At 37.2% G+C, this 19,931-nt stretch overlaps 1 protein-coding gene across 1 annotated transcript; it reads left to right on the forward strand.

Annotated features, from left to right (window-relative positions):
* Positions 1-7,643: 7,643 nt before the first annotated feature.
* LOC127646680 (leucine-rich repeat neuronal protein 1-like) lies at positions 7,644-19,731 on the forward strand. Its single transcript, XM_052130484.1, has 2 exons — positions 7,644-8,091; positions 16,538-19,731. The coding sequence occupies exon 2, from the start codon at positions 16,778-16,780 to the stop codon at positions 18,929-18,931; it is 2,154 nt and encodes a 717-aa protein (XP_051986444.1). The 5' UTR covers positions 7,644-8,091; positions 16,538-16,777; the 3' UTR covers positions 18,932-19,731.
* The last annotated feature ends 200 nt before the right edge of the window (positions 19,732-19,931 follow it).

A 19,931-nucleotide genomic window follows, 5' to 3' on the forward strand; every position in this document is an offset into this window, starting at 1 on the left:
GTTTCAAGAATTGGATTTCATTTATTTTTAATCATTGAACAGAACATTTTATCCAAAACCTACAAATTAGGAACACCCCAATGTTCTGGAAAGCAACTTTGTACCTTGTTATGATGGAATCTCCTAGAAGCAAATGAGTATATGTTAATTCATTGATTGCATCTACATTGCATTGCAATTACCCACATTTTCCAAATCAGGACACTAAAAGATCAGAATCCATTAGGAGAGGGAAAGCCTATACAGACCATACTATAGGTAGCTCTTTTCCATATAAAATCCAAACTTTTTGGCTTATATTTGGAATATGTTGTGTTGCTCTGCTGAGTCCTATTTGACACCACTTCAATAACATTTTTGTTTAAAACTAAATGTACATGAACCAGATGCCACCTATCCCTACCCACCAAGCAATTGGTATTAGTTTTAAAATATCCTCTGTGTATGTACATCAAAGATCTATTGAACATTTAGATTTCGAATAAAGGTCCATGGAAATCAGCTAGGCCTGAGGCGAATATAGTTAAGCTAATTATTCACTACTGTAATTCATCATGGTATGCCTTTGTCCCTACAATGCTCTATTGTTTGATTTAAAGTATTATATGTGTGTGTGTAGGTATATGTGTTTAATCGTCACCATCCTATCACAATCCAAATCTAGCCAGATCAAATGCAATGTGCCTAAAGCATTTCTATTTACCTGCCATCTAAGGCCTTCAGGGCAGCAGTGACCTCGAAAAAGTTTCCCTGTTTTATCTGCACCCACCCACGCACATAAACACACTGACAGCACCAGGTTTTCATCTGTCTATATCTTTCAGTGAGGATAAGGTAGACCATGGGGGAGGTGAGGTAGGAGCTGTATTCTCTGCTTGTCTCTGGTTCTCCTCTTATATGATTAAAGTTGACTCAGAAAGGGTGCTTACGCATTCATCCAGTCTAGTCAGAGATTTTATCTAATTGAATCCCAGGATAATTGTGGTATCTTAAGTCAGTAGAGAAATTGGTTAATTTGAAATTATGATATTTTAAGTGTGCATTTGATTCAGTCAGTAGCGTCAGCTATTCACTTTTGTATTTTTGCATGTGTCAAGGGTCGTTCACACAGGATGCATTCTTGCACTCTGCTACAGTATTTAAATTTTTTTTTTTACATGTTAGTCTATGTAAACATGCACTAGACAAACATCTTTAACTGCTGCAGCCTCACTGTGTTTCCAGGGTCTCACGGCATGAGCGCCAAATATTTTAAAAAGTAATGTTAGAAGCCATTAAAAATAACTACATACAGTGCAATGAACGGACCAGAACTCAGGATTCTTGAGATGTGTTTTTACAAGAGAATGTTCTTTTAACTTAACACGGAATCTTAAAGCGCTGCTATAATGGCAGCAAGATGCGTCACAAGGGTCAAAACCTGTTTCAACAGTCTCATGACAATTTGTACAAGATGGAATAATTGTAAGATATCGTGTGACTTGGCTCCTACCAAAAGGTATGACTTGTAGAGCAACCAATTAACAAACTGATTTCTGCAAATTGGACAAATAGTCTAGGAGGAGTTCTAAAATAATTTAGAAAAATTCCAAATTTTCAAGATGGAAAATGACAACACAGGGGGCAATCAATTCGTCTCAAGCCAACCTGATTCTAGTTCTTACGGTTCTAAAGTCATTAGCATAAACGTGTGAAAATTCAGACAGTTGCTGGCGTTAGAGAGTTTAAGTTAGAGACAAATTTGCTTCAGTTAATGTTCAGACTGTCCTCTATCTGTGTGCCAAATTTCACAACTTTCCTGCATACGCTTCTATGGGCTGCCATAGACTCAATATCGGAATAATAATAATAATTTAAAGAAGACTAATGATTACAATAGGTGCCTATGCACATTCAGTGCTTGGCCCCTAATAAAAAAACACACATTTTTAAAATAGGTGCCTACACACTTTCAGTGCTTGGCTCCTAAATATAACTTCAAGCAGCGCTGACGAGCCCAAGCACAACTGGTCCATTTCCAGCCGGTGGCTTTCGGAGTACAATGCAAGGTGGGCACATGCATTTGGAATTTGACATTATTCTAAACATTTTGAAGTAACTATTTAAAGTCTTCCTGCTGCCAGAGGGTAGTGCTAGGACCATGACCCAAAATAGTCAAATCCATGTGATTAGCCCCCAAGACTAATCATACATCTCAATTGATCTAAATCACTCATTGCACACAGAAGATATGAGACACTTCCTGTTTCCCCTTTTTCGCCATTAATTTAATGCCCAACCATGGCAACACCGTTCGATATATCAAAATCTGTTCGCAATTTAGCATCTTCAATGTCTTGGCATAATGTTGTCTAAATGTGTGGCTTGATGACAACTATATATGTACCAATTTTGGTGATTGTAGGTGAAAACGGAGGTGCTACAGAGGCTGTCTTACACACCCGTTTTAATTGGGTGCTACAAACACCCAATTATATGAAGAAAGGCGACACCGTTCAATGAATCAAAAATCTCTTTGCAATTTAGCATCTACATTGCCTTGGCATGATATTGCACAAATTTGGTGCCAGTCTACACCCATGTGTGAACTTTTGCCCAGAACTAATGTTTGACAACTCTGATGTGTGTGCAAAATTTCATTACATTTAAAGCATGCCAAGTGGCTCAAAAATACCCAATTATATGAAGAAAGGAATAATAACAATTAATGTGTTGCCATGGCAACAGTACTTAAGATATAAAAGATTCCTTTACAATTTCACATCAGCAATGTCTTGACATTATTCTAAATAATTTTGAAATAAATCATGTAAACACAAGAGGGCAATTTCAAAGTCTGTTGAAAGTGCCATACTTCCTGCTGCCATCTGGTGGCGCTATGACCGTGACCCATAATAGCTGCATCAATGTGATCAGTAAACTGTATGTTTAGATTACTAAACATACAGCTGAATTTTAATCAAAATCACACAATGCACACAGATGATTTAAGGCACTTCCTGTTTTCCATTTTTCAATATATTTATTGCTTCGCTATGGCGACATCGTTTAATGAATCAAAAATCTCTTTGCAATTTAGCATCTATATTGCCTTGGCATGATGTTGCACAAATTTGATGCCAGTCACACGAATCCCCTAGGAGGTGTATTTAAAAGTCCAGAGCCTGCGAGTATGAAAGTTGTTCAACTTTATGAGAACAATATATGTATCAATTTTTTTTTAATTTTGGTAGGTGAAAACGGAGGTGCTACAGAGGCTGTCTTACACACCCGTTTTAATTGGGTGCTACAAACACCCAATTATATGAAGAAAGGCGACACCGTTCAATGAATCAAAAATCTCTTTGCAATTTAGCATCTACATTGCCTTGGCATGATATTGCACAAATTTGGTGCCAGTCTACACCCATGTGTGAACTTTTGCCCAGAACTAATGTTTGACAACTCTGATGTGTGTGCAAAATTTCATTACATTTAAAAGCATGCCAAGTGGCTCAAAAATACCCAATTATATGAAGAAAGGAATAATAACAATTAATGTGTTGCCATGGCAACAGTACTTAAGATATAAAAGATTCCTTTACAATTTCACATCAGCAATGTCTTGACATTATTCTAAATAATTTTGAAATAAATCATGTAAACACAAGAGGGCAATTTCAAAGTCTGTTGAAAGTGCCATACTTCCTGCTGCCATCTGGTGGCGCTATGACCGTGACCCATAATAGCTGCATCAATGTGATCAGTAAACTGTATGTTTAGATTACTAAACATACAGCTGAATTTTAATCAAAATCACACAATGCACACAGATGATTTAAGGCACTTCCTGTTTTCCATTTTTCAATATATTTATTGCTTCGCTATGGCGACATCGTTTAATGAATCAAAAATCTCTTTGCAATTTAGCATCTATATTGCCTTGGCATGATGTTGCACAAATTTGATGCCAGTCACACGAATCCCCTAGGAGGTGTATTTAAAAGTCCAGAGCCTGCGAGTATGAAAGTTGTTCAACTTTATGAGAACAATATATGTATCAATTTTTTTTTAATTTTGGTAGGTGAAAATGGGGGTGCTACAGATCCCTCATTACATGCCTATTTTCAAGGGGGGAGGGGGGCACTACAGAGCCCTTTGCCCAGCCCTAATGGCTGACAACTCTGATGTGTGTGCAAAATTTCAAGAATATTCACGCAGTACCCCAAAATTACCAAAAACCTTGATGCAAGCAGCGATGACGGGCTCAAGCACCATGGGTCTATTTCCACACGGTGGCTTTCAGAAAACAATGCAAGGTGAACACATGTATTTGGCATTTGACAATTTTAAATAATTTTGAAGTGATTTGGATAAATTTAAGAGGACTATTTCAAAGTCTATTTTAAGTGCCACACTCTCTGCTGCCAATTAGTGGTGCAATCACAGTGACCCACATTTGCCACATCCCTGTGATCAGCTCCCATTTTCAAACAAGCAGCTCAGTTTTAATCTAAATCACACAATCCACACAGAAGATGTGAGAAACTTCCTGTTTCCCTATTTTTGCCATTAATTGAATGCCTCACCATGGCAACACTGTTCAATGTATCCAAAAATCAGTTTGCAATATAGCATCTTTAATGTCTTGGCATAATGTTGCCCACATTTGGTGCCAGTCATAGTAATCCCTTAGGAGGAGGATTTAAAAATTCAGGGCCTGCATTTAAAAAAAAATCAAAATTCAATCCAAAATGACCAACTTCTTGTTGGGTAGCGCTATTGACTATAATATTGAAAGTTGTCTGGCTTGATGAGAACAATATACAGGCAGGGTTGGGGAGTAACGGAATACATATAACGGGATTACATATTTAAAATACAAATTAAAAGTAAAAGTACCTTGAGTAATCTAATGGAATATGTTACAAATTAAATTACAGATTACATCATGTATTCTGTAATCTGTAGTGGAATACATTTCAAAAGTAACCCTCCCAACCCTGTATACAGGTATGTACCAATTTTGTTGATGGTAGGTGAAACTGACCCCTCCATTTTAGTCAAAAGGTGGCACTACAGAGCCCTCCAACCTGAGTTTGGTGCCAGTCACATGAATCCCCTAGGAGGAGTATTCAAAACTTCAGGGCCTGCAATTTCTCCCCAATTTGGAATGCCCAATTCCCAATGCGCTCTAAGTCCTCATGGTGGTGTAGTGGCTTGCTTCAATCCGGGTGGCAGAGGACAAATCTCAGTTGCCTCCGTATCTGAGACCATCAATCTGCGCATCTTATCATGTGGCTTGTTGAGCGCATTACCATGGAGACACAGCGCATGTGGAGGCTTCACGCTATTCTACGCGGCATCCACATTCAACTCACCATGCACCACACTGAGAGCGAGAACCACATTATGGTGACCACGAGGAGGTTACCCCATGTGACTCTATCCTCCCTAGTAGTCCGGCCAATTTGGTTGCTTAGGAGACCTGGCTGGAGTCACTCTGCACAGATTCGAACTTGCGACTCCAGGGGTGGTAGTCAGCATCTTTACTCGCTACTAGTTTTTTGTAGGCCACACAAGAATGCATCCTGCATTGATTTAGCCACGCCCTTTTTCAAAACCCCTCACTCCAAAGACTCATGCACACACATACACACTAGAGACCATTGTGTTTAAGCAGATGAAAGGCAATGGGTCACTCTGGGCATTTCTCTGTCCGACCCTGAGCATATCACGGGACCAGGACACAATACTGGCACAATTAATAACCCTAATTTCAGACATTCCCGTTTACTGTCTGATGTTTTCCCTTGTCAAGTTTTTGCTTCATCTGAGCAGACTAATTTACAGGCACATAAATTAACTCTGAAATATGTTTTCATTCTCCCACGAGGATGTCCCATGAGAGTTATTTTAATGATTATAATTTTTTATTTGTGGCATAATTTTTAGAGCAAGAAGTTACTCAACACCCTCTTGTTTCTCTATACCACAAATAAACACACACACACACACACGCTCTCCTTTTCTGTTTAGTTTATATACAAATGACTGTTTTAGTACAAATAAGAATAACTATATAATCAAATATTCTGACGACACAGTAATATTGAGTCTTTTGGCGAAAGATCATGATATATCAGTGTATCAGTCTGAAATTGAGAATTTTTTCGGTGGTGTAATGTAAATCATCTCATCGTAAATGCATCAAAAACCAAAGAAATGATAATAGATCCAAAAAAATTAGGTGATTACAGCCCAGTCACCATCTATGATAATACCATCGAGCAGGTGGATACCTATAAGTATCTAGGTGTGGTTATTGATTGTTCATTTACTTGGAAAGCCCACACTGATTACGTTGCCTCCAAATTCCAACAACGCTTGTATTTTTTAAGAAAACTTCAGCTGTTTGGTGTAAATCAGAGAATTATGGAATTATTTTATTATGCAGTTTTAGGTAGCCTTTTAAATTATGGCATGCAAACTTGGTATGGCAATCTTTCGGTTCAATTAAAATCACAGCTTGCACGTCTTGTGAGAATTACAATGAAGGTTATGGGTTTAAGGGAATATTCATCACTTCAATCAATTTATGAATCGTTGGTTTTAAAAAGATGCACAGACAATAGTAGGTGATAACAACCATGTTTTATTTCCAATGTATGAGTTGCTGCCATCAGGGAGACGGTATAGAGTCCCACTGTCTAAGAGTAACCGTTATAAAAAATCCTTTATTCCTCTATCAATTTATATGTTAAATAGCAAGATGCAGTAATGTAGGTCTATAGTTTGTGTGTGCATTTGTTATATGTATATATTATGCAGCCTTGAGTCCATTTGTTGTATGTATGTTGTGTATTAATGCAGCTTTGAGTCCAAGACAAATTTCCTGAACAATAAAGTATACAATAAGGACAATAAAGTATACAAACAAACAAACAAACAAACACACACACAATTTCACTAATTTCACTGTTGCAAAATATTTTCATTTTATAAGCTATGTCCCAGCAAACACATCATTTTACCCTAACGTTGGCATATGCTTCCCTTTTGGTTCTTTTTTTGGGAACAAATTACTAACATTAAGGAAACATTCTTTTTAGGTTATATTTTTAAAACCAAATTTAACGTTCACAAAAAGTTGCAAAAATATTTTTTTGCTTGTAATAAGAAAATTCTCTTATGTTCATTTTTAGGTTTTATTTTGATAACAATAAGCATATTTTCCAAGAACGTTGCTGGGAGATTTTGATGTGGCAAACTAAAGACAACTTATTCAGAACCTTCTGGTAATTTTAAGTTTTATTTGTATAACCATAAAATAACCTTCTCAGAACATTGCAGGGATCATTCACTGTTTAAGAATATTTTTTTTTTATCTATAAAAAATAATTTATATACTAGGCAATGTACCAGAGTAGATAAATTAGGAAGAACTATCTTGAAAGTTAGGCACCAAACAAAGGGACATTGTCTTTTTTGTAATTCTTATGCAAGTGCAGAGTTCTCCATCACTACGTCAAGGAGGAGGAGTGGGTGTCAGTGGAAGACGTTCTCACATATCACATCCTTAGCATTTCGGCTTCCACGCCCCGCGTTATCCCCACCGCGCTCCCCCAGTGCCCGCCTTTGTTCGCATCACAACGATTCCTGAACAGATGGTACTCTGCTTGGGAATCGTGTGACAACCACCGGCTAGCAACCAATCGCCTGCTCGGGAATCAGCTGACTCGCCTGGACAGCGCCAGGTGCTGTCATCCTATTTTCCTCAGTTGGCTCCACAGTTACACGGAGACACGGCGGACGGTAGCCAGTCACCGGATTCCTGTTGCAAAGAACCTCTCCCTGCAAACCCGACCATGCGCTTGGCCAAGGTTGCACATGAATATTCCCGGAGTGGATGTAACGAAACGATGCCGTTGTAATCGAAGAACATTTCAGTATATGGGACCGAAGAGCGATGTGGTAGTGTTTATCTATGGATTTTCTTCTTTTCAAAAGGGCATAGATAGCCTACTGTATTCCGATACTGTATACGTGCATGAAACAGCCAAGGAAGGAATTCAATGCATTTTGGAACGTGTCTGCTGGCAAGCCAAAGAGGTATGTTGAGATGTAGCCTATTTTAATGAATCCATATAGCTTTTCCATTTATGCACGAGCATCTTTGCATCTAAAAATAAATAAATAATAATATCTCCCAAAGGCAACTACATACAAAACAATGTAAAATAATTTTAAAACGACACCACATTAAATATAGAACAACTTACTCTTAAATGTATTTCGTTCAGGTTAAAGTACAATAGTTAATTTGCTTTAAAAGGAATCGAAGCGTCTCAGTCATATGGATACGTGATCACCATTTACTGCATTTCATCGCAAGGACGCATCGTCTGTTGCGCTCGCGATGTTCAAGGGCAAAATGTGTGTGTTTTTCACGCAATTTATGGTTTGTTAACCAGACCAATATAATATGTCACAGAAGTGTAGCGTAAGGGGCCGTTCAGACCTAACGCATTATTAGATGGAAAGTATCCGCATTTTTTTTTTTAAGTTGGCGTTCTTTTTTTAACTTCTGCATGATACTTTTAAAAGCGTTTTAAAAAGTTAATCTAGTTTACATATCATGATCATGTTTATATACGTATAGCTACAATTATTGAAAAATAGCGCAGACGGACGCAAATATGCGTTCTGTGTGAACGCCCCCCTCCCCCCTTTTTTGTTTGCTTACTTGAATATCCCGTTTGTCTTGTTTAATTGTTCATACTAGTGACTAATTTTATACATTTAGCCACAAGAGAGTGATTTTACACTACAATTGCAATGGATAGCATACTTTGATCCTATCATATGGCTGGGTTACCGCTAGCGCGTGTGCATGGGTCTGGTTTAGCGATGCAGAAATGTGATTTGCATCTCAATGTCCAGGCACTCTAGCAGATGTTTCGTTTCGTATACGAAGACGCTACAACTTCCCTAGGAAAGACAATAAACGCAGGAAGACGTCTTTTTAGTCACAAAGAAGGATGTATAATAATGAGGGTTGAGGAGGGGGCTTGTATTGTCCCTAGGGACGCCACCCCTTGTTGCAGCTGTTGCGTCTGCAATTTTGTTTTCTGACATTTGAGGAGAAGCGTTCTCGTCATCTCGTGTACAACAACAACAACGTAAAGAGAATGTCGAGCATATGTTGAGATAAGGACAATAGAGTGTGCAGCCTGTAGGTTGTTATAGCTTTTGAAAGGCCTGGGGCAAAGATAAATTAGGTAATATTTTTTATTTGTTTATTTATTTTTAAGAATAGCAAGCAAATATCAAGTATTGTGTATTTATACCGCAGTTCCCCATAATGTTAGATATTTAAGCAAGATATCAAGGGGCTCTTGCCCTGTAAGAGGCCTTTATACTTTTTTTATTGGAACTGCAGTGGTGTAAGAATACAAAAAGTTGGTGGCAAGGAACAACTGTCTGGCTTTTATATTGGTTGCAGAGATAAGGAGTAACAGACCAGGCAGCTGTTTCACTAATTCTGCAACCATAATCTGGTTAAGAAATCAGCATGCAAATTATTGCTTGGACAGCAGGTGGAGGACCAAAGTCAGTGGATTGTTTTTAAGAAAAAAACACGCTGTTCTTATAAATAAAAATTAACTAAATTACTTTTAATAGTTATATTTTAAATGCATTAATCAATATAATTGTCTTTTTTTTTAATTGTTATTACCATTTCAGTGAAGTAGGCCTACAGTTAATAATTTACACATAAATAGCTAAATCTTATAGAAGGTCCCTTTCCAGTTTCAATAATGCAAAAAATAAAAAAATAAAAAATACTCTGCTTATGTTCAGATGTAGACACAACTTAAGGTTTACAAATACATTTTCTTTTTTTTTCTTCTGCTTAACCCTAAAAATGGCAACATTTATTAAATAATGGTTTTTGGCTTTCCAGCACATTAGGGCCCAAATAATACATTTCCATATTTTTCTTCAGAATATTGCCTTTATTTAAAATTTTACAACTTGAGTTAAGCTGCTTTCCAGGGACCACCTATTGAATATTTTTCACAGAAAACTCACTAATTGCTTCTTACCCCAGCCACTCAAAAAAAAAACTTTTATTGTTAAATCATGGATGCATCATCCGTTAAGGAACATTCCACACTTTTGTTCAGATCTCATGATCTTATTTAAATGTGTGGAACACACAGTGCTGAAAAGAATTGCACCTTTGAGTTTCCATGTAAAATTACTCAGAGGACTCTTATCTGCAATCAACATTTTTCTGTCATTTGCAATAGTCCCCATACAGGCAGTGTTACCCCAGTTCAACCGTGGACAGATCTATGATTCACCATACAATTAATAATACCCCTCAGATTAAGAGCTGGCAAGCGTAGAAGGTCTTGAATGTTGGATCTGCTCTCTTGGCACTTTGTAAAGCCTTCTTGATCCTAGAATGAAATTAATTATCATTAATTTCTCACTCACGTTCTGTGGCGATATTCAGGAAGTGGGTCCTTTGGGGAGATTAGTAGAGGAAAGACTGTAGAGTTAGAGAAAATATGTTATTTTTTTTTAAAGTTGACTGCATAAGCCATTTCAACAGGCCTTTAGGGTTTCTTCTCTTGTTTATGGAGCTTGGTATTGTGTAGTTAGAATTTATTTCCTGTTTCCCATGCTTGCAGCAAACTGTGCGCATATAGAGGGTTAGAAAAGCAAATGCTGTTTCCTGGAAATTTATTTTCAGGATATTTTCAATCATGTAGGCTTTGAGAAACAGATCAACATGGCTATGAAGTTCAAACAACAACAGTTTTTCTGTCGTTCTGTTTGTCAGTGGCTAGTTATGAAATGTAGTACACTGTTGAATCACTACATCAAATGAAGTATTCTTGTGTTTGAGTGGGTCCATTTGTAGCCGGGCCTTGCGTACCATTCCAAATATCCATACTTTTATCATATTATAAACCATTAGTGTTATTTATAGTCTGGAGTTAAAATATACATTTCCTGTTGAGATTAAAGGAATATTCTGGGTTCAATACAAGTTAAGCTCAATTGACTGCATTTGTGGCATAATGTTGATTACCACAAAAAAATATTTAGACTTGTGGCTCAATTTCTTAAAAAAAGAAAAGAAAAAAAAGAAGCAAAAATCAAGGTTACAATGAGGCACTTACAATGAAAACGAATGAGGCCAATTTTGGGAGTAAGGTAAGCTTATTATTTTATAATAGCATTTAAATGAATTGTTCTGTTAAAACATGTGAATTATTTGAGATGTAAAGTTTATATTGGTTTATATAAAGTTAATATTTATAGGGTTTACGGTGTAACATCATCATGGCAACGACATCATAATTTAAAATTGGATACTAATTACACAGAAAATGTTAGTAAGCAAATGATCACCCTAGAATCATGTTAAAATGCATACTGTTTACATCGAGTGACTATAGCAAACTAAGTATTTGAACGTTTATGGATTGGCCCCATGGACTCCCATTGTAAGTGTCTCAATGTAACCCAGATTTCTTTTTTTTTTTTTTTTTATTTAAGAAAAGGAGGGATGAGTTGATTTTTTTTTTTTTTTTGTGGTAATAAACATTATGCTATAAATGCTGTAGATTGAGCTTAATTTATAATGAACCTAGAATATTCCTTTAATTTAAATGCTATGCACTTTTCTGTGCTTAAATGTTCAGGTATATCTTACTGCGAGGTTGTTTTATCACGAACAAGTCGCTGTTGGAATATAATTGTGCACACTTTTGAATTTACATTTTGGATGTGTCATTAACAATAACACATCAACTAAACCTCATAGACTCTTAGTTTGTGTTCTCTTTAAACTTGAAATAACATCCTGTCTGACACTAGCAGTACAGTGATGTCACAGATCAGACATGCCTTCAAAACAGAAGTCCTCACTCTCTGCAGAGAACAGATCTGCATCTGTTGGTGATTTGAAATGTCAGGTGTTTCAAATGGCTCCCACTGAATTTCACAGCTGTCATTTGTTATATAAGACAAGGGGAAGTTAGGGACGACAGGCTGGATAACAGGAAGCAGGCTGAAAGCAGAAGTCCAGCTAATGAGGTTGGAATGGCGTAAATAGCCATTAATTTGCCCACAAATTCAGAGCTGATTGCCTCAGATCCTGTTTACTCATAAAGAGTGAAGATTTATAAGGATCTTCAGTTTGTTCTTTTTGTGCAGCCCTTTGGCAAGGAATACTTGTAGAAAGTTTTTGTTTACCACTATCCTTCCATTCATACGTTTTGACCAATATAAAGGTAACAAGAGGTTCTCATTTTGTTTTTACCATCAAACATCACATTCTAATAACCAATATAGAAATTCACCAAGATAATCAAGGCCATACTTTAAAGAGAAACATTTAAATCCCTGGCTATTTACTATTTACTAAACGCTTAGTTCATATCTGAAGCACTGTGCATTAACATTATGGTTTTGTTTTGTAACAAGTCCGGATTTAAGTCAGAAAAAAAAAAAAAAACCTCAAAGCAGACTTAATGAAACTGAAGTGAAGCTAGAAATATAGGCCTTAATCTAAAAACATAAAGCTGAAATTGGGGCTTAATTTTAAGCTTTCACTGCGAATATATATATATATATATATATACTGTATATAGAATGTACTACTTACTAGAATGGGTTTGGCCTCCACCTTTTAATACTGCTATTAAGAGCTAAATCTGAGAATGACCTCAATATTGGTAAAAATGAAACATTCATGTGAGAATATGACCTATTGTTTACTGAATTTAAACAATGGAAAATATCGCAGCATGGTATCATTTTTAACAGTAAGTAAAAAAAACAATAGACTACATTTATATGAAAGATACTTTGTGATACAGACATACATAATATTCTATTAAAAATGTGTTGTTAGTACAGTCTGGGAAAAGCACAATTTAAACAAATGGTTTAAATGTATTTAAATGTATATAAATATACTTAACGTTTCTAAGTATAAAATTATTTAAATTAATCCCAAAACAAATGTAGTTGCTTTGCCATTTACCAAACTGTATTGTTTAAAAACTATGAATTTTGTTTACAAAGTTTCAAAAGTTCATGCTCTTCATTCATTTTAATTAAATACTTAGCATTCTGATTTCACAATATGTACATGATTTAAAGATTACTTAAAGGAATAGTTCACCCAAGAAAAGATGGAATAAATATCTGTGCCGCTATTCATAGCTTCACGCTATTAAAGACAACATTTCTGAAGAGCACCTTTAGATTTGTGAACAAAAAGCCTTCATTCTGTGCAAGTGAATGGTAGCCAGAACTTTGAAGGTCAAAAAAGAATATAAATGCAGATTAAAAACGAATCCACACAACTCCAGTGCTTAAATCCATGTCTTCTGTAGCGATAGTTATAGGTGAGAAACAGATCAGTCCTTTTTTCTATAAATTTCACATTCTTCTTTTGTTTTTGGCGATATGCATTATTCGTGCATATTGCCATCTACTGGTCAGGGAGGAGAATTTATAGTAAATATAGATTTTATTTCTATCCCTTCAATTCATTTTGATGGAAATTTGTCATACAATTGAAATGAAATCTTAAAAATAGGCTGAATTGTTTACAGATAAATGTAATTTTTCATCTTATTACCAGATTAAAGTTCTTCACAGAAAAGTCTTTCAGTGATATACTGCATTACAACCCAGCCAATGTATTTTATATTGTTTTCTTGTCAAAGTCAAAACCTGTGAAATCAACTGAATAAAATGATTCACTGATTGATCTTTGCGTTGTTAGTAGAGCGAATTGCCAAAATCACCATGTAAACCATTTGGTTCATTTGTCTCCTGCCTTCACTGGTGTAGCAGGACATTTTCAGTGTGAGATGTCATTCTGTATTGCATTACAGAACACTTAAAGGATGTGGCTGATAACACAGATAGCACAAGCCAGGTCCCATCTGTGTACTGCACTCTTTTATGAGAATTGCTGATACTGGCAGTTACAGTCAGCTCTCATTCTAAATTGCCCTGATGCTCCTTCAGTCACAAGGGGAAGATCAGGCCTCTTATTGATTTTCACTCTCACATTAAATGACTCATTTACACCAGCTGTACCATGTTTCCTCCATTCATTTACTTGGGAGTATGAGACTTCAAATTTGTATTTATATTTGCTGGAGTAGAATGCACAAGATAACACCACAACTCTAAATATACTGCCACCGTGTTACACTTTTTGCAGAAATCAACAGACGAATGGCTTACTTACCGTTGACTCTGCATATAAGTTTGGATAGGAGAAATTATTTTAACAGAAAAATTACACACATAACCTTTTACATTTTACAAGTTGATTGTTTTGAATACAGCACATTTAAAAACATTAAAATCACAGAACAACTTCTGTTCAGTTTTTGTTCTCTAATGTACTGTAGGTGGTATTTGGCATGGACTAAATCCCCCTGGCTTGCTATTTGTGTGTTTGAGTCAGCATTAGCACCATATGGGACAGCAGATGCCCTGTTCACTGCTCTGTCAATAACACAGGTCTCTGTGTTGTGCCTTTTTGCTTGAGATAGGATGCTTTCCTTGCTTGGTATTTTTTTTCTGAACTCCAAAATTACACTCTAGAGTTAAATTAGCCTCAGCAATCTAGGACAACTCTAATGTCCTGCTAAAGTAAATAGAATCAAAAAGGGCCTCCAGCTTAAGATAGTGATCCCAGCTAAAAAAAAAAAGAAGGATATAACACACATACATAAAGGCAACAAAAAGAGCAGATATTAATTGATAGCTTGACAGAAAAGATTATGAACGAAATGGAATAATATAATAATTGCAGAGCCCTGCAATCTACTCTTCACTTATTTTCTATCTGCATGGACAATAGCTATTGTTTGATCACCTGTTTGATCACCAAGTAATATTTCCTTCCTTTTCTGTCACCCTTTCTATCTTTGATCTACGCTTCAAGGAAATCTGATTACAGTAAACAAAAGCTCCACATATAAACAAACATTGACCATTCTTGTATTTGTTGTATTTTAAGAAAAGTGAATGTAACTATTACTGTAAAGAATATAGAAAGCTATCTTTTTATGAAACTTAAAGGAATAGTTCACCCAAAAATTAAAATTATATGACCATTTATTCATCTTCATGTTGTTTAATAACTGTAAAACTTTCTTTCTTCTCTGAAGTTATTGTGTGGCACCAGTGCATTGCATAGAATCATGAATGTTATGAGCGTTACATTTATATAGCACTTTTCTGACACTACACTAAAAGTGCTTTACACAGTGAACAGGGGACTTTCCTCAACCACCACCATTGTGAAGTATCCACCTGGATGATGCAACTGCAGCCATAGTGTGCCAGTATATGCTCACTACACATCAGCTATTGGTGGGGTGGAGAGGAGAGAGTGGAGAGATAGAGCCAATTAATGGATGGGGATTATTAGGAAGCCATGATTGATAAGGGCCAATGGGAGGAATTTGGCCAGGACACTGGGTTACACCCCTACTCTTTTCGAAGTGTCCAGGGATTTTTAATGGCCACAGAGTGTCAGGACCATGGTTTAACGTCTCATCCGAAGGACAGTGCCTTTTTACAATATAGTGTCCCCATCACTATACTGGGGCATTAGGACCTAGGGGTATTCAGTTTCTTTACACAGTCTACAGGGTGAGCACCCCCTGCTGGACTCCCTGATACCTCTTCCAGCAGCAACCTTAGTTTTCCCAGAAGGACTCCCATCCCAGTACTGCCCAGGCTCAGCCCTGCTTAGCTTCAGAGGGCAACTAGTCTTGAGCTACAGGGTGATATGCCTGCTGGCTGATCATGCAGAGACGGGTCAGGAGCTCCTGTTAATGTTCACATCAACCATCAGAATGGGGAAAAATGTGATCTCAGTGATTAAGACCATGGCATGATTGTTGATGCCAGATGGGCTGGTTTGAGTATTTCTGTAACTGCTGATCTTCTGGGATTTTCATGCACAACTGTCTATAGAGTTTACTCAGAATGGTGCCAAAACCAACCTTGTTGATGAGAGAGATCAATTGAGAATGGCCAGATTGGTTCGAGCTGACAGAAAAGCTACGGTAACTCAGATAACCACTCTGTAAAATTGTAGTGAGCAAAATAGCACCTCAGAATGTTCAACACTTTGAACCATGTAGGCAGATGGGCTACAACAGCAGAAGATCACATTGGGCACTTTATTAGGATTATTGTGTTCCTAATAAAGTTCTAAGTGAGAGTATATCTATAATAGGCTCATTTTTAAATATTGAACATTTGGAATTGTAGTAAACTTATAAGCTTAGTATGCCCCGTTTACTTTATGGGATATTTGTTTTATCTGTGTATTGTTTCCATTGTAGAATCCATAATTTCTACTTTTATCTTAGAACCTCCTAAATGTTCTTTCTTACATAGTATATGCTTATATAACATTACTTTTCCTCTTATGGAATTTTGCCATTCATTGTTGTAACAGCTTCTCTCTGTTTGTGTTTTGTTGTTTTAGGCCAACGTACCAGTCTCAGGTTCAAGCTGTGAGGAAGTTTCAGTCCTATATGAGCCCACATGAAATACACCCTTTTAAATCTTTCGGAAGCTCTTTGACTCAGCTCTTCAAACTTTCAGAGGGATAAAAGGGTTTTCTGCAACACTCCTTTTGAAAGAGAATCTCACCTAGCCATCTCAGTCTTTTTGTTTCTAAAGGAATTCCTACTGAGATCTGAGAGGATAAACACTTGCAGTCAGAATGGCAAGAGGGGCTTTCTTGTTTTTTGCTAAGGGCCAGATTTGTTTCTCTCTACTTCTGGCTTTACTTGGCCACTCATCTGTTCAGACTACAGAATGTCCTCAGCTTTGTGTTTGTGAGATCCGGCCTTGGTTCACACCCCAGTCAACATACAGAGAAGCAACTACGGTTGATTGCAATGACCTTCATCTTACCCGCATCCCTGGAAACCTGTCCTCTGACACACAGGTGTTGCTTCTGCAAAGCAACTACATTGCCAGAACTAGTGAGGAGCTAGAGCAACTTCTGAATCTCACAGAATTGGACCTGTCTCAGAACAACTTCAGCAACATCCGTGATATAGGCCTGACCAACATGTCACAACTCACTACGCTTCACCTGGAGGAGAACCAAATAGTTGAGATGCCTGACTTCAGTTTGCAAGACCTCACCAATCTACAAGAGCTGTATATTAATCACAATCAGATCAGCTCCATTGCTCCCAATGCCTTTGCTGGTTTGCGTAACCTACTTAGGCTCCACCTGAACTCTAACAGGCTAAAGGTAATTGACAGTCATTGGTTTGAATCCACCCCCAATCTTGAGATCCTAATGATTGGGGAAAATCCTGTGGTTGGCATCCTGGATTTGAATTTTAAACCTCTTATTAACTTGAGGAGCCTGGTGCTTGCAGGCATGGAGCTCACAGATATTCCAGACAACGCATTTGTTGGACTGGACAACCTGGAGAGTCTCTCTTTCTATGACAATAAACTTGTTAAGGTGCCACAGACTGCTCTGCAGAAACTTCATAACCTTAAATTTCTGGATTTGAACAAGAATCCCATACATAAAATTCAGGAGGGAGACTTTAAGAACCTGCTAAGGCTGAAAGAACTTGGCATCAACAACATGGGAGAACTAGTGTCCATTGATCGCTTTGCCATGGATAACCTCCCAGAGTTGACCAAACTTGAAGCCACAAACAATCCCAAGTTTTCTTATGTGAGCCGTTTGGCATTCCATGACTTACCATCACTAGAGAGTCTAATGCTCAATAACAATGCTCTGAACTCCCTCTACCAGGCGACTACAGAATCCCTGCCCAACCTTAGGGAGATCAGTATCCACAGTAACCCACTGCGGTGCGACTGTGTTATTCAATGGATGGCCTCCAACAAGACCACCATTCGATTCATGGAGCCTCTTTCCATGTTCTGTACAATGCCACCTGAGGTTAGAGGTCAACATGTGAGAGAGGTGCTTTCTCGCGAATCTTCAGGCCAATGCCTGCCCATGATCTCTCACGATACATTCCCTAATCACCTCAACCTAGACATCGGAATGACAGTAGACCTTGATTGTCGTGCAATGGCCGAACCAGAACCAGAAATATATTGGGTAACACCATCAGGTAACAGGGTAATGATAGATACCGTGTCTGATAAATACCAACTTAACAATGCAGGAACTCTCCGCATATCCCATATTCAGGTAGACGACTCTGGCCACTACACTTGTGTGGCCCAAAACACTGAGGGAGCTGACACTCGGGTAACCGCCCTTCGAGTCAATGGGACTCTTCTGGATAGCACACAGCTTATGAAGATCTACGTGAAGCAAACAGAGTCCCACTCAATATTAGTGTCCTGGAAGGTGAACTCAAATGTCATGACGTCCAACCTCAAATGGTCATCTGCAACCATGAAAATCGACAACCCTCACATAACCTATACCGCCAAGGTTCCTGTAGATGTTCACGAGTATAATCTCACACACCTTCAGCCAGCAACTGAGTATGAGGTCTGTCTCTCTGTCTCTAACATCCACCAGCAAACTCAAAAGTCTTGCGTCAATGTCACAACCAAGCACACCACATTTGCTGTGGAGATCTCAGAACAAGGCACCAATACAGCTCTTGCAGCTGTCATGGGCACAATTTTGGCCTTCATCAGCCTGGGCTCTATTATAGTGTACATTGCCAAGAGATGGAAAAGGAAGAACTATCATCACTCCTTAAAGAAATACATGCAGAAAACTTCCTCCATCCCCCTAAATGAACTGTATCCTCCCCTTATTAACCTATGGGAGGTGGATAGTGAAAAGGACAAAGAGGGCTCTTCGGAAACAAAGCCAACCCAGGTTGACACAACGAGAAGTTATTACATGTGGTGAATCTTACCAGACTTTTTTTTGTCATCAGAGCACAAAGACACGCCATTGCTTATGTGTGCATAAAAAGACATTCTTTTTCTTCTTTGCTTACTGCAAGCAACTATTCAGACTGATATCTCTGACTTTTTTGTAGAGTATATTGCCTTTTCCTCTTCTTTGACTTTCAATATGGCAGCTTTTGTTTAGCTTCCGAGACATGTTAGTAGCTGTGCTTTATTCGTTTGTTACATTTTAATAGCACAGCATAGATAATGTCAAGGATTTGAACTTTGGGTTGATTGATGCTGTAGCATTGTATCTGATCCAATACTGATATGTCTTTGGCAGTATTCATAGAGAATGCATTGTTTCTTTCTCTCTTTCGTAAAACAGTTTAACTGTTGTGCACTGAAATATATTAACAAATTTGTCATTGGACTCCAGTGTAAGCTGACAATTTGAGTTTAGACTTGATACATTGTCTGTTGAATAACGTTAGCAATTGTTCTGTAATGTTGTATCAACTATAATTTGAACATTTGGGATTTTCTCAAAAAATTCATTTTTGATTTAGACGTTAACTTTGGAGATAAAAGAACTGTAAACAGCAATAGAAATGTGAATGTTTAATAATTAGGTAGTAGAGAAATGCTTTTTTAAGTACTCAGATTCTTCTTTTTTTAATTGGCTAGAATCTGTTAATCACTTGATTTTGTTGTAATTTACACATGCAAAATATGTTGCATATTATAGCGCAAACAAAAATAAAACAGTTTTGTTCAGATATTTTTTATACAATGATTTTCAAGTCAAGTGTCATTATTCAAAAATTTCTATCATAGCTATTCTTTCATACTGTCTTTCAGAGAGCAAATATCTCCAGTACCAAATCACTGGTATTGATAGGGTCAAGGAAGGAAATTCTGAAAATTTTGAAAGGTTTTATCGTTCTGAAAATTCTGAAAAGTTTTATCAAAAATAAGTACAAATTATTTATTAAAGAAATTATTAAATGAACCAT

The sequence above is a fragment of the Xyrauchen texanus genome, chromosome 7 (genome assembly GCF_025860055.1).
Source record: "Xyrauchen texanus isolate HMW12.3.18 chromosome 7, RBS_HiC_50CHRs, whole genome shotgun sequence".
Lineage (NCBI taxonomy): Eukaryota > Metazoa > Chordata > Actinopteri > Cypriniformes > Catostomidae > Xyrauchen > Xyrauchen texanus.

Excerpts from the sequence above, each read along its gene's own strand:
- LOC127646680 (XM_052130484.1), top strand. The coding sequence starts at position 16,778 with ATGGCAAGAGGGGCTTTCTTGTTTTTTGCTAAGGGCCAGATTTGTTTC.